The following is a 27,682-nucleotide window of genomic DNA, read 5'->3' as shown; positions in this document are numbered from 1 at the left end:
ATTTTAATCAATTTTACAATTTCCACTGGAGAAAAAAAAACATGCAAATGTTTTGTGAAAAACTATTTACAAATGATATAACAATGATGGATAAGGAGTGTAGACTCCTGAGACTTATGAGAATATGCCAACAGAACTGGAGGCTAGGCCGTGTAGGACCCATGGGGTACAGGTCAAAAGTGAAACCAGGATCAGTGGACTAGTGGAATTACAATATGACAGAAAGGACACAAGACAGGCATGTCAGGCTGTCCTCAGCAGGTGAGTTAATGTAATCTGCAGAGATGGTGACATACAGTAGCAGAGGGAAGCGAAAAAAGACTATTAGCATCATGCTAAGGTCCTCTCTACACCAGATAAAGCAGTGAGCCATTTATATAAACAACAAAGTAATGCAGGGTCCAAAGGGTGCAGTAGCAGTATAGACACATACGAATGGTGACAGTGGAACTAATTGAATAAGCCTGTCCTCCAACTCCTATACAAACAATACTTTTCAGTAGAAATAAATTCAGTTGGCTGTACAAGACCAAATTCATTGATGCAGTACTGGTAGAACTCAATCGTTCATCCATCCATCTTCTCTGCAGTCAGTGTTAATGTCTGTCACATCTTTCACTATTGGGTGTCGGTAAATTAGGCTGGTTTGCTTGCTTGGTAAATTAGATCATAAGATCTTCAACTGAGGATCCATTTTAAAGGCACATAGCTGTAGTCTACTTGTAAAAAATAAATAAATGGAAGAGACACATCAACAAACTACATCTAATATAAACAGCTACGTTCTTCTAAATTAATTTGATGGAATTGATGAAGAGGAAGTGTATCTGGCCCTACCAACGTTATCCGGGTTATTTAGTGGTCACAGCGAATCCAAGATGGCATCGCACATGTCTAGGTGTAGAACTTGGGGACGTGTCCAAAGGTATTCAGTTATTATTTATATTAACTAAAGTGTTCTGAGTCTTTTAAGTTTTTAAATATTTGACCAACGTTATTGTTACGTTTAGATTTGCTCCTCCAACCGGATCGATTGGTCGTGAATACTTGTAACGATGCAAACTGCTAGCTAGTGCTAGTGCTAGTTGCATATCTTTCTGAGGTGGGGGTGCTAGCTAGCTAGCTACCTTCAGGCTGGCTGTCAATCTCGACAGTCAAACCAGACAGTGGTCAAACTAGCTCGCCTCGCTGATGAGACCCAAGGGAATGAACGTCAAGTTGTTAGCTAGCTACCGTTAGTTAGAAGTAGTCACATCAGGGGCTTGGTGTGAGCCAAGTCCCAAACTAGTCAGCTAACTAACAAAACAAACATCTACATCTAGAGCAGAGGATCTTTGGAAGTTATTTCATTGCAGTAGTTTGTGTTCAGCTAGCTAGCTACCCTTGCATGGCTATAGAAACAGCAAAGTTACTGTTTATTTGAAGACCTACTTTTATTACAAGTAACAACAACAACATAATTTAGTTATCGTTGCCTTCAAGGTGTGGGATCGCAGCATACAGGAAATACAGCAGTGGCAGTGGATATCCAAATATCTCACTCTCTTCACCCTTACCTGGGATCCCCAAACCCGTGTTTGCATCAGTGGATGGGCATGAGAAATATGAGACAAAAATCACTACTTTAGAAAATGGTCTAAAAGTTGCATCCCAGAACAAGTTTGGTCAATTCTGCACAGTTGGAAGTAAGTACCTGCAGCACTTAATATTTGCAGTATTTAAACTAAAAACATGAATTAGTTGAGTCCATACACTCTGTTTTTTCCCCATTCTACAGTCTTAGTAAATTCAGGTTCCAGGCATGAGACAAAATACCCAAGTGGAATTGCACACTTTGTGGAGAAACTTGCCTTTTCTGTAAGTGGCAAGGGGTTTATTTATTATTGTGATACACTAATCCTCTAGTATGCCCTCACTCCAATTAACAAGCTAACAGAATAAACCCATATCATTGTAAAATGGTTCGTGTAATAAAATGGTCATTATAATTGTAGGCCTTTCTCTTGCAATTACAGTAAACATGTATTCTTCAGTCCACAGCACAGTATGGGAGTAGAGATGAAATACTCCTCACACTTGAAAAGCATGGAGGGATATGTGACTGCCAAACATCTAGGTATGCTTTTTTAGAGCCAAGTATGCCCCCAGTAAGACTAAAGAGCGAAAATTATAGGCATGTAATAAACAACATAAAATGTTGCATAGTATGGCATATTTGACTTGTAAGCACATTTATATTCATGTAGCTTGTTTCCTGTTTATTTGACTTCAGAGACACCACTATGTATGCCATTTCTGCTGAGGTAAAGGGACTGGACACTGTTGTCAGTCTTCTTTCTGATGCTGTCCTGCAGCCTCGTCTTCTGGGTGAGTTCAAACTGTACGCTGAATGACATAGACACATCTTATAATTAGTTTCCTCTAACATAGACCTGACATACTGAAATCAATTAAAATGTGAACATGTCAAGAGTTTGACGGTCTGTGAGCGTGTCTGTGTGTCCAAATTGACTTGGCTGAAGTCTATTTTTTGTTGTTGATGGGTTGTGCTAGACGAGGAGATAGAGATGACCAGGATGGCAGTGCGCTTTGAGCTGGAGGACCTCAGCATGCGCCCTGACCCTGAACCTCTGCTGACCGAGATGATCCATGCAGTGAGTCATGCCTTTCTCTCTCAATCTCACTTCCACTGTGTAAATTATTTCCTGACTTTTGTAATAGTTCGAGTTGAAAGTAATTGTGAAAGTGTCATTTTTCACTACTCTTCCTCTTGGGCCTAGGCTGCGTACCGGGGCAACACAGTGGGTTTGCCACGCTTCTGCCCCGTAGACAACGTAGATAAGATTGACAAGAAGCTGCTTCATTCCTACCTGCGGAGCTACTTCTGCCCCGAGCGCATGGTGCTAGCAGGCGTGGGCATCGAACATGAGCAGTTAGTGGAGTGTGCCAGGAAGTACCTACTGGACGTGAAGCCAGTCTGGGGAACTAGCACTCCGTCCAATGTTGACCTTTCTGTGGCACAATACACTGGTGGCATTATTAAGGTGAGAGCAGACTGTTTGTTGTTGTCTGCTTTTGACCTCATGTCATAGTTTGTTTTTGTTTACTTGATCGCTAGAACCCACTTTTCCTCCTCTCAGATGGAAAAGGACATGTCAGATGTAAGCCTTGGCCCGACGCCCATCCCTGAGCTTACGCACATTATGATTGGCCTGGAGAGCTGCTCCTTCCTGGTTGGTTAGCCCCTCCCACTTCCTGCTACCTGTCCTGTCCTGTTTATTGAAGGTGTCTTTGTTGCTTAACGTGTTTGTTGTCTATGTGACAGGAAGACGATTTCATCCCCTTTGCTGTCCTCAACATGATGATGGGGGGAGGAGGGTCGTTCTCTGCAGGGGGCCCTGGGAAAGGCATGTTCACCCGCCTGTACCTGAACGTGCTCAATAGGTGAGGGTGTCAAACCTGAAACAAAGAAGCAACTTTTCAAGAACTTTTTGAAATTTCCCATTGGGATGAATACATTACCTATCTATTTCTATATACAATGTATGTTTTTCATGGTGAGAGCAGAATCAAAGTTGCATTTGCTGCAAAATGATGACCACTGATCAGTAAAATGTTACTTTTGGATATAATGCTCTTGTATTTTGCTGTCCAGGCATCACTGGATGTACAACGCTACAGCCTACCACCATAGCTATGAGGACAATGGTCTGCTGTGCATCCATGCCAGTGCGGACCCCAGACAGGTAGGTCGCGGCCTGCACTTGAACAAACCCAGATTTGCATGTTGTGTTTGGGCTGTACTATAGAGAGAAAGGGGGCATGTAAAAGTATTGTGGAGAACCTTAGACCAGACCTACTTTGGTGGCTGTATTTTAAAGCTTTTGTATAAAACATATAATTTATTTCTGTTGTGTGGCTTCAGGTTCGGGAAATGGTGGAGATCATAACCAGAGAGTTCATTCAGATGGCTGGGACTGCAGGAGAGGTAACAAACCAATCATCAGTCCTTTTTGTTTGAACGGTAAAGCTTTGTGACATTTGTACCTTACCGTGAATCTGTTCGTTTGTCAGATGGAGTTGGAGAGAGCCAAGACGCAGCTCAAGTCGATGCTGATGATGAATCTGGAGTCAAGGCCGGTCATCTTTGAGGATGTGGGACGCCAGGTTCTCGCCACGGGAAAGAGGAAGCTTCCTCATGAGTTGTGCACACTCATTAGTGAGTACTGCTATCTCGGAGTGTCATGAAACATCAAATGTATTTGTAGTAGATGTACTCTTAATAGTCTGGGGAAGTATCAGAAATAAATACTGAGGAATCAGAAAAAGCCCGATAATGTGTTTATGCCTCTGTTACATTTACATTTACATTTAGTCATTTAGCAGACGCTCTTATCCAGAGCGACTTACAGTAAGTACAGGGACATTCCCCCCCGAGGCAAGTAGGGTGAAGTGCCTTGCCCAAGGACACAACGTCAGTTGGCATGACCGGGAATCGAACTGGCAACCTTCGGATTACTAGTCCGACTCCCTCACCGCTCAGCCACCTGACTCCCTCTCTGTTGCGGTGTCAGCAATACTAATGGGGATTTGGATATGGGATATGATGGCTCTAAGTACCACACCCCCCCCCGGCAACATTGGACAGAGGGCGTTCTCAGTCAAGCGACAGTGCTTTTTATTTCATTGGTGGCCAAGCTGCGAAGGCACCTATTGTGTTTTGTACCTTAATATTATTATTACGCATCTTCTCCCATTGGAGTCTGTGGCAGCCCCTGAAACATTATGGTAAAAATGTGTGAAAAATGGCACACATTGGGGACAGTCCCTTCAATCTTTTACCAAGTTTCATGTCTACAATTGGAGCACTCTAGCGCCACCAACGGGTCAAAGATTATCAAGCCTCACAAAAGTTATCACATGGTTTTTCCATTTTCTAAACCGTTTGCTCGGTACAGTCAATCAAACAGCCAATTTGCAGCAAAGCCGGTAAACAGGAAATTGGGTCACATCTCAGCAAATCTTTGATGTATTCACACCAAACTTGCTGCATTTCTTTTGAGGATGTCTAAAATGTTTTCTGGGTCATTTGACCTGCTTGGCCACCTCATTGCTGCTTGCAGCTATATTTGTGTTTAAGCTTCTATTACTCAAAACAAGTAGGACTTAAAGGGATTCTGACAACAGGGGAAAGAACTTTAGTGTCACCTTTCAAAAGAGACCATGCATGTACTCCAAATTGTTCAAGAACAGCTTTTAATTTTCTTTGGGTATGCCTTGTTTAGGTGTTTTAGGCGAATTTGACTGTATGTTTTGTAAATATACTATAGCTCTATCCATCAGTTTCTCTACCCACCCAATTCCTAGCTCAGTGTTGCAAAGTCTTATGCAACTTTTGACATTAAGAGGGGAAAGTCAAACATCATATTGATAAGGTTGGAAGTGCATTCTAATAAACAATTTCTTTTTCTGTTCCCCTTTTCTCAGGCAATGTCAATGCTAGCGACATTAAGAAGGTCACAGCCAAAATGCTTCGCAGCAAGCCGGCTGTAGCAGCACTGGGGGATCTGACAGAAATGCCCTCCTATGAACACATCCAGGCTGCCCTGTCCAGTAAGGATGGGCGCCTGCCTCGCATGTACCGCCTCTTCCGATAGATAGCCTTGTTATGCATCGAGCCAGTGGCAAGTTACCATTACTGTATATACTGGACACTTAATCCCACACTTATCCGTCTTGGTGGAGCTCTGTGAAAGGGGACGAAGTCTGGACTACTATTGCTGTTTTTCCTCGTCAAGAAATAATATTACACTTACATTCTCTCTATTTTTGGTCTGAGGAAATTCCTCAGCTGCGTTTGCTTTCAGTGGGTTCTAGTTATAAGGGTGTGTGAATGAATGTGTGTGAACTGATGAAGCCAGCACTTAGGCCTGTGCAGAGGAGAGAAGCTGCCAAATTACTTTTATAAAGGATAATGGCAGAGTTTGAAGTTCTAATGTTTGTAGCGTTTGGGAAGTTGCTTCCTTTGTGACGACTTAAGGACACACTTTTTGAGTTTCTCGTAATCGTTTTACAGATGCACCCTCAGCTGATAAACCTCTTCCCTCTGCAGATCAACTCAGTTCCTCTGTACTGCACACAAACTATTGAAAGAAACAAACCTTTTGCAATCCTCATGGCAAGACTTGTGACTAGTTTTGGTCAAATGTAGCCATTTACCCTCACTCAGCATAACTGGGATGTGAAACTCCCTATTCTTATCAGTAGAATGTACAGTAGTTGTCCCCATGCCCTTCAACCGCTTATAATGCCCTGTTGTGTAAAGCCCTGAATGTATGTGTAATTGTATGTTTGCACTGATGTAGTGTTTGGTGCTTGGAAAGAGGAATTGGATAATGCTCCTGTGTTTTACCTAGAATGGGGCAACATAAAGTATATGTATTACTTTATACCATTTATATGGGCAGTAAATGGAGTTTGTATAAAACCATGTTAATATAAGAACACAGTATTCTTTATCTAATGCTACCACATGCAGGCCCATTGTCTTCTGTGTGGGATGTTGGTGACAAACCCATTAAACATAATTACAACTATAAATAAACATCTTCAAATGTTGACTTTCAGTACTGCTTGGGCTTACATGACAAATTAAATGTCATAAGTGGATTATCACTACCTGTAAAGGTTACACAATATCACATGCTTGCTGTGAGACATCTGTGGCTGAAAATAAAGAATGACAAAAATATATTTATTATGTGATGTTATGTCACAGAAAACCTGTTAAAAAAGACATATTGATTGTTAACAATATTGAGTCCTGAGGACAAGATCACAGGCACTTTAAACGCGTGACAGATGACTCATGATTCACCAGCACAACCCATCTATTGATCTCCAATCACCACAGTACAGTTCTGCAAAAGGTCAAGACAGTTTTGATTTAGTTAAGAGAATGTTAAGGCATTGAACCACACACTGTTCCGAACTCAACAAGGGACCTATACAACATTTTCCAACCTCATTTAAGCAGATCATCTTAAATCCAGATACCGACCGTGGACAAGTGGAAAAGTTACCACACACCGAATATTATGAACTGTTAAAGAGTACTGCAGAAAATGTATTTTCATCAAGGTCTAAAAAATAAATTACATTATTATTTTTTTGTAAAGCTCTCAGTGGTTAAAGTGGGGTTTTACCAGAATTCTTGCCAGATCTCAACTGAAGTGCAATTCTAACTTTGGTGAAAATCTAGAATAGAAACAATCTTTAAAGACATGAAAAAAATCACACCTAGTTGGCTACTGCATGTACTGTTTAGGAAGCTAGTGATGGAAATGCATTTACAAGGCATTTAGAATACTGATAGAGGAATGGTCCATGTCGCCCAGGCTTGTTAAATAAAAATTGTGTAAGAACCTAGAGTGTAGACACTGCCTCCAAGGTCATCGGATGTTCTTCTTTTACTGGAAAGATTCCTAAGGTCTCGTTGCGCAAAAGTGTTGTATAAATATACACCAGACTTTTGTGTGCTGTTTGTCCTCAAGGACTAGCCTACTCCACCTTGTGCAGTCCCACCAAAGCACACTAGATGTCAATAACTTCTTCACTACACGATTCTGGGGTTTGACAGACAAACAACCGTGTCCCTTTCAATCCTGCTGGTCATGTGTAAGTTTGAATAGAGTCTGGATCTTTCCACAGAGAGCGGCCTGGTCTGTTGTGGTCCAGTTGAGTCTGGTCTGGTCCAGTTGAGTATGGTCTGTTCAGGTTGAGTCTGGTCCGAAGGCATGTTCAGGAGATGGAGCAAACGGTGCTGCTGCCCTGGTTCTTCAGAGCCTCTCTCCTCTTCAGCTCTCTGGTGATCCTCCTCTTGATGCCCTCCAGGTATAGGCTCCTGTCAAACTGGCCCGCCCCAAGGGGAATGCTGTAAAACACAACACACATTTATATAAATATAATAATTATATAAATATATAATAATTGTTTTGTTTTCACCCAAAAAGAATACTTGTCCTCTTTTTCGGGGTTAGAGCTATTTGCACCACACCATTGCAGCCCTGCAGGGCATCATCTGCTGTATCTAAACTGGGAGAGCTAAAAGCCAGCAGGCTGTCCAGCTAGGATCCAGTTCCAGCTGGGCTTACTTGTCTCTCCCTGGGCGCAGTTTGACCTGGAACATGCCCATAACAGGCCGGTGGTCGGATGTCCTAATAGATGAACAGCTGGTGTATTTGACCACCTTGATATCGTCCGCCTGCCTGTTTCTGTACAGTATCCTGTCCTGGGACGCACACAGAGAAAAGACATTCATTGGTTTTGCTGTGGTTTTTCTATGATAGGAGTCCTTGAGCAGGACAGCTCACCGTGTATGACGGGGTCCTCTGTTTAGAGGTGCTGTCGTAAACATCGCAACCAATGTCAAACTTGTAGGTGGGTGGGAAGTGGATGGGTGCTTCCTGGAAACCTTTAAAGATAGAACCTAGAATACAAGACAACAGTCTCAGCCCCAAAAGCATCAGATGATATGCACACAATACATACCAACATGCACACAATACATACCAACACGCACACCAACACACAATTCAACTAAATAAAGGTCAAAGTATATCATTATTTACAATTTGTATTTGACGCATGCGCGTGCACACACACAGCATGCCTCATGACAGCCTACCGTCTTTCATCTCCTTGGAGAGCTGATCGTGCAGAAGCAGGGGTGTCATGTCCACGCCAGACGCCTGCTTCAAAATGGTCTCTACTCCCACGCGGTCTTTACTCAGACGGAAGTTAAAGTCCCCGAACCAGAAGACTTCATCATACCTCGTGGTCACGTCAGCTGAAAATGATAATTTACAGCATTTATTAACGTTATACACAACACAATATTATATTCTGTATTATATTTAGTATTTATCCAGACATAACGTTTTAGGTTTTGGTTAGAAATGTTTAACTAAGCAGTGAAAGACTTTTTGTCACACAAATGCTTCAAAGTGACTAGCAGAAGAGCAGGTTGACTTACAGGCAGTGGAGCGATATGGGTTTGTGTCTGGGAGGCCTTTAGGAAGAGCCAGAGCTTCTATGATCTTGTTGTAGTCCAGTACTCTCTCATACACTTTGGAATCTCCAGCTGGTAAAGAACAATGTGGGAATGACTGGTTGCTCTGTTCAACAACACTTAACCTGTGCATTCTAGGCGTTCTGATGCAAAATAACCCATTTAGCGCAAATATTACATTTACATTTAGCAGACGCTCTTATCCAGAGCGACTTACAGTAAGTACAGGGACATTCTCCCCAAGGCAAGTAGGGTGAAGTGCCTTGCCCAAGGACACAACGTCATTTTGCACGGCCAGGAATCGAACTGGCAACCTTCAGATTACTAGCCCGCTTCCCTAACCGCTCAGCCACCTGACTCCCTAAATATAAATAAATGTAGGGGATAGGTATAACTCAGTGGTATAGCGTTTGACAGCAGATCAACAGGTTGCAGGTTCAAATCCCCACCTGTATGTTGCTTTGGATAAAAGTGTCTGCTATGTTTTATAATACTAATATTTCTAATATTATTATTTATTGTTGTTCATCCTGCACATTCTTCTTCCTATTTACATTCAATGACTTAATTCCTAATTGTTCCTAAACAGAGGGTACCTTCCTGTCCACTCACAGGTAAAGTGGGAGGTAATAAAGAGGAAGGAGGTCCCAAAGAAGGTGAAGCCGATGCCCACAGCCCCTTTGGTCTTGATCTGGGAGATGATCCTCGTCGTGACTGTGGCATGTTCCACCTCTGCTCGCAAGGAAAAGCAAGAGTTACAGCTATAGTACAGCACATGAAAGCAAGTGTACAGGCAGAGAATGTCTAATATAGGGAGAACTGCCACTCTCGGGAAACTTCCGGGTTCTGAACTGGTTGCCGTTCCATGTGAGGGCGCTAACGAGCGGGTGCAGAATGAATGGAGGTCTATGGAGCTATACCCCTCAAAATCCACTTTTCTCAGGATATAATTTTTTGTCTAGTAATTTGAATTCTGAATTCGAAAGGGGAGGCAAAAAAAATACACACTGCTGGCTGTTAGATTTTTCGCCAGTTCTAAAAAGCCTTTGAAAATGTCATTGACGTCATACACATTGTACGACCAGAGCTACTGCTTTACGGCAAGCTCTGGTCACTTCCTTTTTTCTCTCAAGGCATCGACAACACAGCTGTCAGGTTCTCCCTGTCAATACACATGCTAGACAGAGTTTTGGCTGCTAATGTTGTTGCTAATGTTGCTAATGCTCTGAAATTCTGATTCCGCTTCGGATGCCATCAAGCAGGAGCTCTGGTCGTATCAGTCCTTCACTAACCAATCAGCATTCATTAACAAGTACTCGTTCATTCAACTTTCGACCTATAATCCATGTTGAACATGCAACATGGAACTACAATCAAATCGGAGATTTCTCAACGACAATCGGGCGAAAGAGACAAATTTAGCCGTTTAGCTCAATAGACTCCCATTCAACGTGCACTCGCTCGCGATCACCCCCAGTGGAACTCTGGTGGAACTGCAGCCATTCGGTACAATGGGGCTTAATAAGGAGTGGCAAGGCTCTCCTTAAACAGGCTCTGGTACAGGTATTATTAGGCACATAAAACAAGTACACAGCATTAGGTTATGTGAAAGAAATGTTGGGCTTATGTACAATGAATGTGTTTTAAAATAAGTTTACAGTTCGCTAAGATTCTTGATACAATGAATGTTGATTCAACTCCATTTGGCAGAGATGCCACCTGTAGTTTTATGACACCTAACTGGGGGGAAGAGACAGTTGGTCTGAAGACAATGTGGATTCAAGCTGTATTCGAACTGTATTGTTCTAAGGAGTTAACCAATAACAGAAGATATTTGGTATAGCTGCATGTCTGTATTATGGACCAATGATTTTTGAGAACTTTGTGCTATAAAATGGTCTGTTGAATGATGTTCTGGGGGGTTCAGGGCCATCAGCTGCATAGTGCTGGTGTCTGCTGGACTCTCCGGTTCCATTCTAGAATGCTAGATGGAGCTGTATGGAATTGTCTTTGTGTTATTGTCTTAAGTTTGTGTGTCAATTAAGTTATGTTGGTAACGTTATTATGTATACGTCATACTTCAAATAAATCTTAACTCTGTACTTCACCCGACTTCAGTTTAACGATTGATTCTCTCAAAAACGTCTACGACAGTTAGCATGTTTTAAATATTTCCCTTCTCCAACACACCGGATTCAAATGAATGGGTCATTATCAGGCTTCTGCTGAGTTTGATAATGACCGATTCATTTGAATCAGGTGTGTTGGAGCAGGGCAACACTTAAAACTTGCATGGAAGGGGGCCACAAGGACCAGGATTGAGAACCACTGGTGTAAACGAACATGCCCAGTATCACATAGAACATGCATAGTACACACCCATTTCAAGGCTGTTTCCATGGCGCCGGTGTGTGGCGTAAAACTCACCTGAGCAGAACCAGATGAGGTCCCTCCTGACGAACACAGTGAGGTAGAGAACGCCATGACATGCAGCATACAGCATGACGTAGTATGGGCCCAGGGCTTCCTGGAGACGAATCTCCCACTCCCTCCTGTCACACACATAAACACACACCAAACACACACCAACCAAACAGACGTGAACACACATGCACAACAAACGCAAGACGTGTACACACCCACACACACATGTACACAACACAATCTCAAGGTCAGTATACTACCATATCTCTAGCAATGCCAGGAATCTGTGTGTGTCTGTCTGTTTGTTCGCGTTTCCTACGATTATCTGAAGAGCCGGGCACCTTGCAAAGTTCATATTTTGCAGGTGTCCTTTTCATAATTCAACGGAGTGCAGTACCGCGATTGAACTAATGCGATTAACAAAGGCATTCGCAATGAGTGCCGGAGTTCGTAGTCGGTAAAATAGTAAAATTCTGTTTCATTTTTTAGAAGCGTATTAGCTTTTGTCTTAACTATGGATTGCTGAATCTCCTGTATACACAACAAATTAACCCTTGTAAAAATGTTGAAACCTTGACCTTGACAAGCAATATAAACGACTCCTACCTGTCTGGACATCCCTCCTGAACACCGATAATGTAAAAGTCTTGTGCAAATTCAGAGTCCGTTGGGAGCAACAAGTCATCTAAATTGATTGGAAGTCCCTGAAAATAATACTTTCGTTAATATGATTTGTTAGCATGGTGGTCAGACGTTATTATAGATATTCATGTACAGTAGAAGAAGTACTAGCAAGGAGAAGAGTGTGTTTCCCAGTGTGTTTCTCAGTGTTCCAAGACCATCAGTTGCAGGTTGTGTGCTAAGGTTGGTTGGCCGACCTTCTCTCCTTGCATGTTCCAGGTTGCTACGTAGATTCCCAGAGTCCTGTCGGGGAAGTAGCGGTCTAGCTCCTCAGCCCCCAACAATGCACCATTGCCTAGTACACTTCCCTCCAGAAAGCTCCTGCAACAACACAGACAGGACCGTAACTACATATGAGGTACCCAAGGTTGGGACCTTGATAAAGAACATTCACAAAACCATTTATTTAAATGTTGCCCTTCTGTTATGAATTACATCTTTGGTTGGACTTAAAAATAAATAAATAAAATTCAGACACTGGTTACGTCCTGAACAAACCCCAGAGGAAGAACTGTCACAGCAATATGATGCCTGCACCTGTGTAATGTAGCATGTATGCAGTGATGTACTGTGTGGTATAGTGTAATACAGAGTACTGTACCTATTAGTTCTTATATGCACGTATACTAGTATAAGTCCCTTAAATACTTGAGCACTGATTCCTGCTGCTAAGATACTGGTTGTCCAGTAAGACCCATCTTATCTCCCGGTCAGCTGTCAATAGGTGTGCTAACCAGACAAGGTCAATCCCCTCACACAAACTATTTTATCTTATCTTTCACCATTTTCTCTGTTAAAGCAAGCTCTTGGATCACATGCACACATCTTAACATGCTGTAAGGCCAATAAAGGTGAACTGTGGCCAGTGCTATAGTGTCATCGCTGTGAAGCGTTTTGATTTGAGGTTATGTGCAACATCACAGGAAGTGATTTTCTCTGAAAAATGCACATAAACCATGTAACCCAATGTACTACAGTAGACCTTCCATTAAAAAATGGGGTGTCACGAAACATATCTTAAGGCAAAACCTAAAATTCTGCTTTGAAAGCTTCAAGAAAGCCTAAAGACAGCACACCTGTATACACTGTAGCCTATCAACCCAGAGGGGAAACCTGCTAGCACTAAAGCTCATCATCCTCCGTATGTGCAGGTAAGAGTCTCCTGTCCTGAACCCACCTGTTTCTCACGTCTCTGGGTCTGATGGGGTTCAGCACGCTAAAGGTGGACTTCATGGAGTTGACGGAGGAGCTGTCAGACACCATGTTCTCTAGAAGCCGGCTGTCGCTCAGGTTCCTATGCAGTCTCTCTCCAGGCCTGGGCCCTCCTCTCCCCATCAGCATGCCATAATCCACGCAATCCCTGTCAATCCGATTAGACGTTCTTAAGGTCGCCGACACCAAACTCTGCTCCAGGGCGGGAAGCGCTCCTGAGAGCTCCAGGGGGGAGAGGCGCACTTTGGAAGACCTCACCCGCTGTTCTGCGGACTCGCTCTGGTGATTGTGGGGCTGCGTCTCGTACTCTGAGAGGCTGTGGCCCCTACCCCTGAAGATGGGAGACCGTGTAGGAACCTGGGCGCTTACAGTCGCTGAGTTCTGTATGTTCCTCAAGGTGGCAGCACCACTAAAGGTAAACACATCTGAAACTGCATGGTCATCCTTAAGGGAGTCTGTGGAGGAGCCCGTCTCGGCGGGGTCGGTTAGACTTTCCTGACTAGATCTCCGTATCCTTTTCCCCTTCTCCTCCAGCGAACTGTTCTTGCCTACCTTCATTAGCCCAGATGGCCTAGGCAGAAGGGGTGGGCGAGGCTGGTAAGAAGTGGACTTGCTCTTCATGTCCCGTGTATCTTGAGGGGTGATTTGGGTGTCGCTGTGGGCCCTGAAGGTTTTAACGTCTGGTGTAGGTGCCGTAAACAGCTCCTTGTTATTGTTGACCCTACTTGGGTCCTTCCCACCTGTTACTCCAGGAAGGACAGAAGCAGCTGGGTGAGAGGGGCTGGTGTATTCCCCATCCTCGGTCATCTTCATGTCCTATGTCCTCTGGTCAGACGTCTGTTGTACCCGGAGACTTCATTCGCGTATTGCTTAGTTTTGATTGATGTAGAGAAAATATGAGCTGGGTAGCTAACAAGAGGTTTAGCTCTAGTTGACAGACAGCTAACTACAGTGTTAAGCGGTTCGTGAAAACATCTTTCTCTCCGCCGCTTATCTAGCTAGGCTAACAATACAAGCTATATTGGAAATCCGTATTTGTTACCAGTAGCTTGCTAAAAAAGGATGCAGTCTTGAATTTAAATGGTTTTGCTCGTTAATCAGACACAGTATTCAGTTGCTACTGCTTCTAGCAAGTTAAATACACCGTATAGACTACAGTAGCCTACCTATCGTCTAAATATTTTGTTGAAGCGGCATCTCCTATAGCACGTGACATATTGCTCACGAAAAATAACCTAACTAGAAATAGCGTTGAGTAACGTTGATAAAGATAACGTAGTTAGCTTAACTACAAGCTTACGAGATTGCCCAGCTACAGTACAGTGCTAGTAGTACTGTTTGGTACTGTACAGTAGAGCTAGCTAGCCTAGCTGTTTTGTTTGTCTCCCATCTACACGTACAGTACTGTACCAAGCTACTAGACAGCAAGACTAGCAAATCCACATGATTCCATTTTGCCTTGATGACAAACGTTAGCGAAAGAAATTACCTCAGCGTAAGCTACGTTTTTGTTCAGCAATTTTTTTGGCTTCATATTACAAGTCAAGCTAGCTCAAAATCCTAATACTTCCTTAGCAACGCTTTACAACAGGGTTTTCGTTACCAACCAAGAGCAGCATGGTAATTCATGTAGCTTCGTAAGTCACAGCGCCCTCTACGTGACAAAGAACATTTCTGCAGAAGAGCACAGTACCACAGTATGTCAGCCTACAGCACACAGAAAGATTTCCCAATTTACCCAAAATGTGTCATAGCGATAAAAATGGTTTTGTGAAGAAAATGTTTTTATGGTTCATGTTAAATAAAAGTGATTCTGTAAAAAAAAAAAGATCCCTTTATTAAGTGCAAATGATCTAGTAGTAGGAATCCATGATGCGCCTCATGCTCATGAACCTCATGCCGCCCATGCCTCCCATGCCTCCAAACATCTGTCCGAAGCTCCTGTACTCTCCAGGCCTCATGTACATCATCCTGCCTCTGTAGTTGGGCTGCTCGTACATCAGCCAGTGGCCCTCCATCACGTTGCAGGACATGCAGTTGGACATGCGGTAACGGTCCATGATGGAGTCACAGTCGTCCATCATCTCGTACATCTGACCTCCGAAGTTCTCCCTCTCGTAGATCCTCATCCTGTAGTTTCCTCTGTACTGTAGTGGGACACGAATTTAAACAGTACATATTAAGTGAAACCCCATCCCATAGCACAAAGACATTGATACATAGACATAACAACGGAGGCATCCTAGTGCCTGGAGAGTAGGTTTACTTCTTACCATGGGGATCATACGGCAAGACCTGATGCAGTCGCTCATGCCCATCATACTCATGTAGTCTGAGTACTCGCCCCTCCTCATGAAGTACTGGTTACCCATGTAGTTGGTGCGGTCGTAGACCATGAAGCAGCCTCTCTCCACCCTGCAGGAGTGGCAGCGGGACATGTAAGAGGACATGTCAGACATGTCGTTCATACACTCGTAGGACCGGCCCTGGAAGTTCCTGTCCTCGTAAAAGATGATCTGAATAGAAAAAAAAGAAATACATTGTTTTACAATGGTTTTAATTGAACAGTCTGACAATTAAATATCAATCTCAGGAGTTGATCTATGGCACTGGCCTAGTAAAAAGGGGTCAACTCCAACATGGCAGCAGCATCTACAGTTAATACACCAAGATGCCACCAAGAAAATCCCTAGCTGTGCAATCCACATCAATACTGGTGTAAAAATCAGCAAAGTATAGTGGTACCTACCTTGCTCATCATGTTCATGTTAGAGGTGGTCATTTTGGCTCAGTTGGCTCAGCTGTTGCTGTTGTTACTGCTCTTGCTCTTGATCCTGAACTGACTCCTACCTGCTTAACCCTTTCTTTTTATACCTAACAGGCAGAGAGGCCCATTATGAAAAAATCCTGAGCCAGCAACATGCCATAGAAGGGCATGGGGCTGTTTGTCCATATTTACAGAGATGGGGTGCCTCAAAAAGCTTTAAAACGGCTTTTACTCATGGAACAAACAAAGGTCACACAAAGCCTGTATTTATTTATTTTTTAACAATGACATACAGTCATAGCTACTGTACATTCTGCATGTGATACATCTTTTATTCAGTTACAGTAACAATTTTTTTGTGTTTAGGTCTGGTTATGTGACATTATATGACATTGCTAATACAACCAGGGGATAAAAAAAAAAGATGACATCTACATACGTTTTGTTTTTCTCAGTCGCTTTGGTGCGTTTTTCACATCATCCCTAACATGTGCAAAATAGTAAGTGCATTTCTCAAAACAATTTGTACAAACAGCGTTACACAATGGATATGTTGCTAAAGCTAGTAATTCACTTAAAATCCTTAGTTCATCTCTCAAGAGTAAATATTTATGTCAATGAACATATCAGTGTTATCAGAATGAAAAGTCATCGTGTCATCGTTCACGAACAAGGTGGTAATTATTTTTGGTCATGTTGTCAATGTAACTGTGTACTTTGTCAGTATTACCTGATGTACTAAGGCTACAGTTTGGATGACAGTTACTGTATTGAAAATGCACAACGCTGCACTTCTTCTACATGGCATATATCAATTTCAACAGTACTAATTTACATATTACTGTATGTGGGTTATTGATTTAAAGAGACTGGACAGGATTTCGTTTTTCACAGCTTTTACTAGTGCTACTGTATGAAATGAAAAACTAAATTTTTTACAGTAAGAAAAAGACAAGGGGCACAAAGGTAAAAAAAACAAAATGAGAAAGAAACACAGGAAACACCACTTAGGCAAAACTTTGCATGCAGCACTGTTCCAGTGCTGTCTCTAGACATCCAGACGTTCCTGTCTGTCGGCCTACATATTCTCATCCACATCACACTGGATATTTTCCCTTGCAATACAACTTGGAAAGAATCTTGTCTGATCCAACCTCTGCAGGCGTCTACTGTAATGTCCTCATATGCTGCATCCATGGCAGCCAGTAGGATCATCTGTGTGTGTGGCTGGCAGTTTTCACAACGAAAGTTGACCAGGCCTCTAGGGGGAGCGCTAAGTGGAACAGCTTGATTTTCGGCCTCACGGAGCAAAAGAGAGAGAACATATGAGACGTTTGAACCAACATCGAAGTAAAGAGGCGTTCGTTTTTTTTTTTTTTTTTTTATGTATTTGCAGCGTTTTTGGTTTGCGTGCTTTCGTTTGCAAATGCAACATTTACATTTAGTCATTTAGCAGACGCTTTTATCCAAAGCGACTTCCAAGAGAGAGCTTTACAAAGTGCATAGGTCACTGATCATAACAACAAGATAGCCAAAAACATCGCGAGTAGCCAAAACATGAAGCACACATTGTGAACAACCAAAGTAAGTGCCAAAGGGAAGAACCATAAGAGCATGTAGTTAAACAAGTTACAATTAAACAACATGAACCGCTATAAGTGCAAGTGTACCTGTGGAAAAAAGCAAGCAACAGTAATAAAAACAATATATCACAGCGAGAACATTTTTTTTTTTTTAAAGTTACCACAAACCACAAGAGCAACAAGTCTCTAAGCAAGAGTCATTGTGATCCTTGAGGAAACTAACATCGGGTCAAGCGAACCATTCCTAAGTACCGTTGTACTCCCGGAACAAGTGCGTCTTGAGCCTTTTCTTGAAGGTGGAGAGACAGTCAGTATCTCTGATGGAGGTGGGGAGTTGATTCCACCACTGGGGGGCCAGACAGGAGAAGAGCTTGTGTTGGGACCGGGCGGTCTTGAGCGGTGGGACCACCAGGTGGTTGTCTGAAGAAGACCGTAGGTGACGGGTGGGGGTGTAAGGCTGCAGGAGAGACTTGATGTAGACGGGTGCAGTCCCGTTCACTGCTCGGAAGGTCAATACCAGGGTTTTGAATCTGATACGGGCCATGATAGGTAGCCAGTGGAGAGAGACGAGGAGCGGGGTTTATGTATTTGCAGCACGTTTATGTATTTGGTTGTGTTGTGTGTATTTGCATTTTTATTTGATTCTGATGGGAGTCAGGGAGTCAGATGGCTGAGTGGTTAGGGAATCGGGCTAGTAATCAGAAGGTTGCTAGTTCGATTCCCGGCTATGCCAACCAAATGACGTTGTGTCTTGGCAAGGCCTTGGGCAAGGCACTTCACCCTACTTGCCTCGGGGGAATGTCCCTGTACTTACTGTAAGTCGCTCTGGATAAGAGTGTCTGCTAAATGACTAAATGTGATGGAGATGGGAGAAGAAACCCACCGAAATTAGCTTCGGTTAAACAGGCGTGGGAGGAAATTGCCACAATTGTTACAAATCAAGTTCACATACATAGATATTTCTCATGAAAATCTTTTTATTATCAGTGAAGAAATGTAACACGCCATAAATCAAAACAATGTAAAGTAGCTTCGCAGAAAGAAGACCCTGTCCTCGCCAGCATTGCGCACGTGTAACCTGCGTTGTGTTTACTGCTTTTTAAGGACTGAAACTCTCAGGATGGATGAAGATGTTTATTTCTGTGAACAATGGGTCATCAAATACACATTCAATTAATGGGCATTCTTTTGGTCCGCCTGCAGCAGTTATCTTTTGTTCTGCTGCCATATTATTAACAGTGTTCCAATTAACATCCAATTACTAAAATATCCAAACTCAACAATCTTCGTCCAACAGTTCATTGCGCAGAACAGCGACTGCATTGCAAAATGACGTTACTGGCTAGCCGTTCTAAAACGAGCATGCTAGCCACGCCACCAGTATGATAGGCTAGCCGTATAATAATAACTCTGTAACGTGAGATACAACACTTAAAATCAAAATTGTTACCTGTGAACAATGGGTCATCAAATACACATTCAATTAATGGGCATTCTTTTGGTCAGCCTGCAGCAAAATACATATGAATAGTAAACGGCATTAGTCAAACGCACGTATGCTTGATCAAGCGAAAACAGAAAATCAAATAAAACTTAAATTCTAATCTCGTTAACATGTGATTTATATTTGCTCATTTACAACTCAAAACAGACATTTAATACGTATTTGTAATACAAATATATATGGACTTATTCAACAGACTTTAATGGGAACATCTTTTTTGCCCAACCTACCTGCAGCAGTTATCTTTTGTTCTGCTGCAAGGCAGGATATGCTACCAATGTGTAGTTAATACTTCAAAATAAAAGTCTCGACCCAATGATGCAGGATTTAACAATCGCTACCAAGAACTTATACAACTCCGTTACATACACCACCCTTAAATTCTGCTAAATTGGAGACATACCGGAGAAGTACTAACAGACAAGAAAAGAGAGAGGGAAAGAAAGAGAGAGAAAAAAAAACTAGGATGTCACTAAAAAGTATCACAAGCCATCGATTAAAAAATCCTTCAACTAAGGAGTACTTAAAGAATGGAATGGCGCCTTACCCCAGACGGAAAGTAGACCCAAGAGATGCCTGTTACACCTCAAATTCTGCTATTCTATATCTGATACTCATCTCTAACTGTTTCTTAGTCAGGTCAGACTGACTAGAATGACATCTGTTACTACAATAAGAATTTCAAAATAAGCTCTTAACTAGAGAAAAAAAAGGGTGTCAAGCACCTGCTCATTCATCTCACAAACGAGTCTCTGTGGTGGATTGATAACTCTGCCTCGTCTTGTTCGGGCAACTGTGTTCTCAAAGCCCCGGGGTTGAATGCACACAACAAGCTCATTTGAAACTCTATCTTCATAGGTGAGCACTACTTGTTGGGACTCAACATCGGATGGGTCACTGTTTGCAGAAAGAACATCACTGTTCTGCTTCCTCGCTTCACTCATGACGCCACTGGCTGAATCAAACGGCTCTGACACACAATCAGATACCTCACGCACTTCAGAGAGGCGAGTCTGATGATCCTCCATCTCAAAATGGTCATGGCTAGAGAGCACCCAGTACGCAGTTCGGTCACCGCTGCCATCCACCTCAGCTGGAGGGTTGACTTCAGGAACCATCTTGTCACTGCCATCCATCTCGACTGGAGGGTTGACGGGGACAACCTCATCACTGTTACTTATCTCGACTGGAGGGTTGACGAGGGCAACCTCATCACTGTTACTTATCTCGACTGGAGGGTTGACGAGGGCAACCTCATCACTAGGGATGGGTATCGAGAACCGGTTCTTGTTTAGAACTGTTCCCAGTGAATCGATTCCTTGGAATCGTTAGCAAAATTCCTTAATGATTCTGTTAACGACTCTCTGTGCCGTTAAACAATTAAAATGCTAAGTTTAATAATGGATTAAAAATCGATATGCTCAGTTTAATAATGGGACACGCGAACGTCTGTCTGAATAAACTATAAAAGTTTGCGCACGCATGGGCGAAGACAGACTGCAGCAAACATGGCAACTAGGAAGAAGCGTTCTAAAGTTTGGTTGTATTTCACATGACAAAATGACAACAACCACTTGTAACGCCTGTAAAAAGTCTATTTCGTCGAAGGGAGGAAATACTACAAATATGAAGAAGCATTTGAACACACAGCATGGAATGAAGTTACTGGAACGTCATGTGTTCGATGCATGCAGCAGCGCAGCTAACGTTCGCGCTTCATCTCTAACTATCTAAGGTAGAGCTAAACTGCTCAAAAGTGATCACAACCACTTGTTACTGTGTGAAGCAATTTGCCTTAATTGTGTGTAGTCGATCTAGTTATCTTCTGTCCCGTCGTTTGAAGCATACATTTTAGCTCCGGTGTTGTGTCCCTACTGGTTTCCGAACTAACTGGTTTCCCAGCGGTGCGTGCACCTATCAGTCTGCCTCTATCACCAGATTCGTCACAAATTCACAAACATATTACTGGCTATTTTCAAGTCGGATCTCATATTTGCTGCGGCGAATATGAAAGTATAAGCTGCGTACGCACTACATTACCATTAACGACAAAATAAATGGAGACAAAATAAAACATTTGCAGGCTGGCATGAAGTGGGATTCGATCGCACTAGGCCTTTGGTGTATTACTGTAAAGGCCATTCCACAAGCTATTCTAGCTCATGGAAATTACTCAAATCAGTTACGTACTTACTAACCACCTTGGCCTTCAGGTAACATCTTGATTTGGCAACAAATGTAATGATTACTACATTACAGCCATTCACGCCATAATAAATGGAAGCTAAGAAAATAAAAGATTCGAGTGGGATTCGATCCCACGAGCAAAAACACATCCATCGTTGCAATCCTTTGCGTTACATCGCGAGGTACTGAAGCACATGGGTATGGAAGGGATTCAGTCACAAATTTATTTACATTTAGTAATTTAGCAGACGCTCTTATCCAGAGCGACTTACAGTAAGTACAGGGACATTCCCCCGAGGCAAGTAGGGTGAAGTGGCCCAAGGACACAACGTCAGTTGACATGACCAGGAATCGAACTGGCATCCTTCGGATTACTAGCCCGATTCCCTCACCGCTCAGCCACCTGACTCCATGTATGAACTACGTTGGCCTTCAGGCAACATGTTGTTTTGTTTCTTCTGAATCAACTAGTTACCGTAGACACTACCCGAATGTAGGCTACTCATCACGTATTTGGAGTAGCCTGTATATGTAGTAATATTCTACCCGCAACACAGTACTGAAGGTGTCGAATTTATTTGTGACCAGCATCCAGGAAACTTTGTGAGGTTTCTATGATACATACATTTGTATTTTATGTCAAACAAACACACAACACTCATGTAATGCCATCATATTGTCTTTATTATGTGAAGCACTACACATGTTTGTATGAAGTACTATAAACAATTATTACATCTAATGTAACTGCCGCACATTTAAAGTCAGAGCTATAGTGAGAACTCGACTGCTCTGCATGAGTAGGCGAGAAAGACGAAATCAGTGAGCGCGAATTGTAGTTGGGCCGGGACATCTCCACATTGCAGCGCGCGCATGTATTCCAGCGATCACATCAGTGCAAGAAGACAGTGCCCACGGGAAGAATCAGGTTCCCTAACGCAAATTAAGCTGCAACCTAGAGACATTAAGTGTTCTGCACAAGAGACAGACATTTCCTTTTGCATTTCACACAACAAGTTAATGTTGTTTTGTTTACTTACCTTTTCAAATTGAAGTACATTGATATTGCTACTGTGTTGACATTGTGCATACTGATGACTATTCTGTAATTATTACTAAGAAATTATTACTAAGAACTAAGGCAAAGTTATAATATAAAGCATTTAAAGGTAAATGGTTATTACTTAATACGATGTCCAAGTATAACTAAAAGTTAACCTTTTTGATTTGTTTTAAATTCCATTTCAAGATTTAAGTTTTAAATAAGGCTATATATAACTATAAAAAGCTATCAGGCAAGACTATAGCTCCATAAATAGCAAAATAATTATTATCTAACTGTGTCATACTAACCTTTGATTACAATTTCATTTGGATATCAAGTTAATATAACTATATTGAACTTAGACTACATTAAACCTAACTTACATTATTGTAAACAAAGTTGTAAAGACAAGTTTAGATTAAAACCAAAATAGGTTAATTTAAGTAAAATGTCAGAGGTTGACCATATCCTTGAGAGTGACAAAGAGAGTGAAGGTGAAGACGCGCAGAAGCACTGCACAGACATGCAACCACAAGCTGCTGAAGGCAAAAGAGATGATCACCACACTTCCTCACAAGAGCCACAAAGAAGCCAAAGAGTCTGCAAGTTAACGGACAAGGGCCGAGAACTGCACAATGAGCAAGTAAAAAGATTTGTACACCGTTTCAGTGTGAGCTACGAGAAGTGGAAGGCTAAGGATGCCAAACAAATGCTGAGTGGACAATGCTCAAACAACCTGCTGCGTGACCACATCACTAAGTTAAGCAATGCCTCAGAGAATCTGAACGTTGTCTATGAAGAGTTAAGGCACATCGACATTCCCGACCAAGACACACGTCGCAGAGTAGACACCTGTGAAGCAGTAACAAGAACAATCATCCAGACAGCAAGGGCTCTTCTAGACACAAGAGAAGATGAAGAACAAAGGGTGTAAGCAACAGAGTCTGTAAGTAAATATGCAGCCTCAGACAAGTTAAGCATCAACTCTCACGGCACCAAGTCATCTGCTCATTCCCGAGCTAACTCAAGAAGAACATCCCGTTCAAGCCAATCTTCTGCAAGACAAGATGCTGCTGCTGAAGTTGCTGCCAATGAAGCCACTTTAAAGGTACTGCTAGAGCAAGAATGTCATATCAAAGAACTTGAAAGACTCGAAGCTGAAGCCGCCCATTTACGAGCCAAACAAGAGGCTGAAAATTCAGAGAGACAAAGGGTGCTGGAAGCCAAGCGCAGACAACTAGAACGATTGGAGACAATTAAGAAGCTAAAGGCTGCTAAGGCGCGACAGCAAGTATATGATCGAAGTGAATGCTCGGACGAAGAAATAGTTGAGCTGCTCCATCAAAGTGTCCCTTTGAAGGAGAATGAGGAAGTCAAGTATGAAAGTAGCCTATTGCAGCATCCCTCCCCACCTCAAGCGGTGACACATCCAAGACAAGAAGACAATACTGCAGCTCTTGTTAGGGCCTTCGCAGAGTCCATCAGTGCAAGTCGTCTTCCTGTACCTCAACCAACAACGTTCAGCGGTGACCCACTCAGATTCAATGACTGGAAAGTCTCTTTCCAGACACTTATTGACAGGAAAAACATACCAGCCGAAGAAAAAATATACTATCTGCGAAGGTATGTGGCGGGACCAGCCAAAAAGGCTATTGAAAGCTACTTCCTGCTTAACACAGAGTCAGCCTATCGTGCAGCGTGGACCATCCTAGAAGAGAGATATGGCAATCCATTCCTCCTCATCAAGGCCTTCAGAAATAAGCTCGATGCATGGCCCAAGATAAGTTCCAAGGGGAGTGTGGAACTTAAAGAATTCGCTGACTTCCTTCGCAGCTGTGAGTCGGCCATGTCTCTGATCAGAGGTCTTGAAGTACTCAACGACTGCAACGAGAACCAGAAAATGCTTGCTAAACTGCCAGCCTGGCTAACCTCAAGATGGAATAGGAAGGTCAGTGGAAGAACAAAGTCACATGTTCCCAAGCTTTAGCCAGTTTGTCAAGTTTCTCACACGTGAAGCCAAAATTGCTTGCAACCCAATAACATCTCTTCACGCTTTAAAACCAAGTGAAAGCGAGAAAATCATGGTCTCAAAGACCAGTGGTCCTGGAGCAAAGGTTTTAGCAACTAACTCAGACGAGAGAACTGTTACCACAAGCTGTGTCTTCTGTGAGAAGGCAGGTCACAGTGTACACGAGTGTCGTAAGTTTATGGATGAGACGATTTCAAGGCGAGTCAAGTTTGTTCAAGAGAAGAGATTGTGTTTTGGCTGTCTGAAGTTTGGTCATCGCTCAAAGGACTGTGAAAACAGAAATATCTGTGATATGTGCAAGAAAAGACATCCATCCTGCCTCCATGATAATTGCATCAATGCAGAAAGGAGGTCAACGTGGCTTAGTGGAGCTGAGGACAGTGACAAGTCAAGGGAAAGGAAAACGGATCACCCACAAGATAGAGCAGCAAGGTCATCATGTGAGGCAACATCCAATAGAGTTGTACAGAATGTTAAAGACACTCATACATCCACAGTCATTCCAGTGTGGGTGTCAGCCACAAGTGAGCCAGATCGTGAAGTTCTTGTATATGCACTCCTCGATACACAGAGCGACACAACCTTCATCCTGGAAGAAACGGCAAAGACTCTCCACACAAGGAACGAACCAGTTCAGCTAAAGCTCTCTACAATGGCTTCAAGAAACATAGTCGTGTTCTGCCGGAAACTAACTGGACTGCAAGTGAGAGGATTCTATTCAGACAAGATAATTCCTCTGCCGGTGACCTACACAAGAGAATTCATCCCTGCAAACAGAGATCATATTCCCACACCAGAGACTGCAAAGGCATGGCCTCATCTTGAACATGTCGCAGATGAGATTGCTCCTCAGCAAAGCTGTGACGTGGGCCTGCTTATCGGCTACAACTGTCCTCAAGCTCTTGTCCCAAAGCAAGTGGTGCCTGGTAGAGAAAATCAGCCCTTTGCACAGAGGACAGACCTGGGCTGGAGCGTGGTCGGCTATGGCAACCCATGTCTCGACTATGGAGATGAAATCGGAGTAAGTCACCAGGTCATCGTGAAGCAAGTGATGCCGGGTCTTGAGTCATCTTCAAACCTCACAAGCGAAGTACGCTATGTCTGTAGAACACAGGTCAAGGAGGTAGTCTTACCTGCAGACATCATCAAGGTGCTGGAATCTGACTTTGTTGAAAGGTCTTTAGAGGACGGTCAGATCTCTCAAGAGGATCTCCGATTCCTGTCAAAGATGGAAAGAAGCATCAGGCTCAAAGACAATGGTCATTACGAAATGCCGCTGCCATTCAAGAATGACAGACCCAACTTACCAGATAACATGGTATGCGCCATCCACCGTCTCAGATGCCTAGAACGAAGCTGAAAAGAAACAAACAGTACTACAAAGACTACAAGACCTTCATGGATGAGACCATAACACGTGGAGACGCAGAAAGGGTCCCAGAAGAAGACATCAATAAAGCTCCAGCATGGTACATCCCACACCACGGGGTGTATCATCCCCAAAAGCCTAGGAAGATACGTGTTGTCTTCGATTGCTCTGCAAGGTTTCAAGAGACATCCCTAAACGACCATCTTCTGACGGGCCCAGAGCTGACAAACACCTTGGTGGGAGTGCTGTGTCGTTTCCGGAGAGCTCCTGTGGCAATCATGTGTGACATAGAACGGATGTTCCACCAGTTCCATGTTAAAGCAGAAGATCAAGATTACCTTAGATTCCTGTGGTGGGAGAACGGAAATCTTGAAGCCAAACCATCTATCTATCGGATGAAAGTCCACTTGTTCGGTGCTGCTTCATCACCTGGCTGCGCTAACTATGGACTTAAGCACCACGCAGCCGAAGGACAAGGACACTTCAATGAAGCCACCATCAAGTTCATTCAGAAGAACTTTTACGTTGATGATGGCCTGTTAAGTTTAGCGTCCGAAAGCCAAGCTATCCAGTTAGTGAAGCAGGCAAGATGAGAGTTCCAGTTCAGAGTGATCGTCAAAGAAAATCCACTTACTCGAAGAGGAGTCTTGTCCACAGTCGCTTCAGTATACGATCCACTTGGATTCGTGGCACCGTTCATCCTGGTGGGAAAGCAGATCCTGCAGCAGATGTGTCGTGACAAGCTCAGTTGGGATGGGTTAGACAAGGCTAACAAATTATATAAGCGACGTCCATTCCTGGATGACCAAGGTATCCTCAGAGTGGGAGGCCACCTAACACATGCTGCGTCCAGCTGTCCTCCCGAGAGACAGTCACGTGTCAGCGTTACTCGTCAAGTACTATCATGAGAGAGTGCACCATCAAGGACGGGGAATGACAATGAATGAGCTCCGATCCAATGGCATATGGATCCTGGGATGCAGCAATGCAGTGTCATCCCATATCTACAAGTGCAGGAAGTTCAGAAGATGTACAGAACAACAAAGGATGGCAAACCTCCCAGAAGAGCGAATGGAAACAACCCCTCCATTTACTTACTGTGGAATGGACGGCTTTGGGCCTTTCTACATCAAGGAAGGAAGAAAAGAGCTAAAGCGTTATGGACTTTTACTTACCTGCATGTGTTCCAGAGCAGTGCACATTGAAATGCTCGATGACTTGACCACAGATGCCTTCATCAATGCTCTGCGCTCATTCATAGCTATTCGTGGAACAGTACGCCAGATAAGGTGTGATCAAGGGACTAACTTTGTTGGGGCTAGGCAGGAGTTTATTGACACATTGAAAGAAATGGATCAAGAAGAACTCAAAGAGCTGAGATGTGAGTTCATCATGAACACTCCAGCCTCAAGTCATATGGGTGGCGTCTGGGAAAGACAAATTCGCACCATCAGAAGTGTCTTGACGTCCATTCTAGAACAGTCAGACAGACAACTTGACTGCTCCTCACTACGAACATTTCTATATGAAGTAATGGCTGTTGTAAATAGCAGACCTCTGACCACTGATAATCTGAATGATCCATCCATTCCAGAGCCCTTGACATCAAACCACATCCTGACCATGAAATCCACGATCATCTCTCCACCTCCTGGAAAGTTCGTCAGGGAAGATCTGTACCTCCGCAAGAGATGGCGCAGAGTTCAACTCTTGGCCAACAACTTTTGGACACGGTGGAAGAAAGAATACCTCTTAAATCTTCAACACAGACAGAAGTGGATCAAGGACCGCAGAAACGCCAAGGTCAATGA

The 27,682-nt window shown here is 43.1% G+C and overlaps 3 protein-coding genes across 3 annotated transcripts; 1 reads left to right on the top strand and 2 right to left on the bottom strand.

Annotated features, from left to right (window-relative positions):
• Positions 1–878: 878 nt before the first annotated feature.
• On the top strand, positions 879–6,618 carry pmpca (peptidase, mitochondrial processing subunit alpha). Its single transcript, XM_067227976.1, has 13 exons — positions 879–925; positions 1,483–1,685; positions 1,778–1,857; positions 2,034–2,116; positions 2,273–2,367; positions 2,554–2,654; positions 2,781–3,044; positions 3,141–3,233; positions 3,326–3,444; positions 3,656–3,746; positions 3,926–3,988; positions 4,075–4,219; positions 5,488–6,618. The coding sequence occupies exons 1-13, from the start codon at positions 879–881 to the stop codon at positions 5,655–5,657; spliced, it is 1,554 nt and encodes a 517-aa protein (XP_067084077.1). The 3' UTR covers positions 5,658–6,618.
• A 122-nt stretch (positions 6,619–6,740) lies between these two features.
• Positions 6,741–14,914, bottom strand: inpp5e (inositol polyphosphate-5-phosphatase E). The gene is made up of 10 exons (XM_067227975.1): positions 13,353–14,914; positions 12,373–12,496; positions 12,101–12,198; positions 11,498–11,622; positions 9,683–9,802; positions 9,035–9,142; positions 8,687–8,848; positions 8,373–8,488; positions 8,154–8,290; positions 6,741–7,933 (listed from the first exon to the last, which is right to left on the bottom strand). Exons 1-10 carry the CDS (start codon positions 14,198–14,200, stop codon positions 7,801–7,803), a joined length of 1,971 nt encoding a protein of 656 aa, XP_067084076.1. The 5' UTR covers positions 14,201–14,914; the 3' UTR covers positions 6,741–7,800.
• Positions 14,915–15,240: 326 nt separating this feature from the next.
• On the bottom strand, positions 15,241–16,169 carry LOC136932566 (gamma-crystallin M2-like). Its single transcript, XM_067227705.1, has 3 exons — positions 16,137–16,169; positions 15,661–15,903; positions 15,241–15,534 (listed from the first exon to the last, which is right to left on the bottom strand). Exons 1-3 carry the CDS (start codon positions 16,167–16,169, stop codon positions 15,241–15,243), a joined length of 570 nt encoding a protein of 189 aa, XP_067083806.1.
• Between the last annotated feature and the right edge of the window lie 11,513 nt (positions 16,170–27,682).

The sequence above is a fragment of the Osmerus mordax genome, chromosome 24 (genome assembly GCF_038355195.1).
Source record: "Osmerus mordax isolate fOsmMor3 chromosome 24, fOsmMor3.pri, whole genome shotgun sequence".
Lineage (NCBI taxonomy): Eukaryota > Metazoa > Chordata > Actinopteri > Osmeriformes > Osmeridae > Osmerus > Osmerus mordax.
Note: the sequence above shows the minus strand (reverse complement) of the source record. Positions and strands in the feature narration are given on the sequence as shown.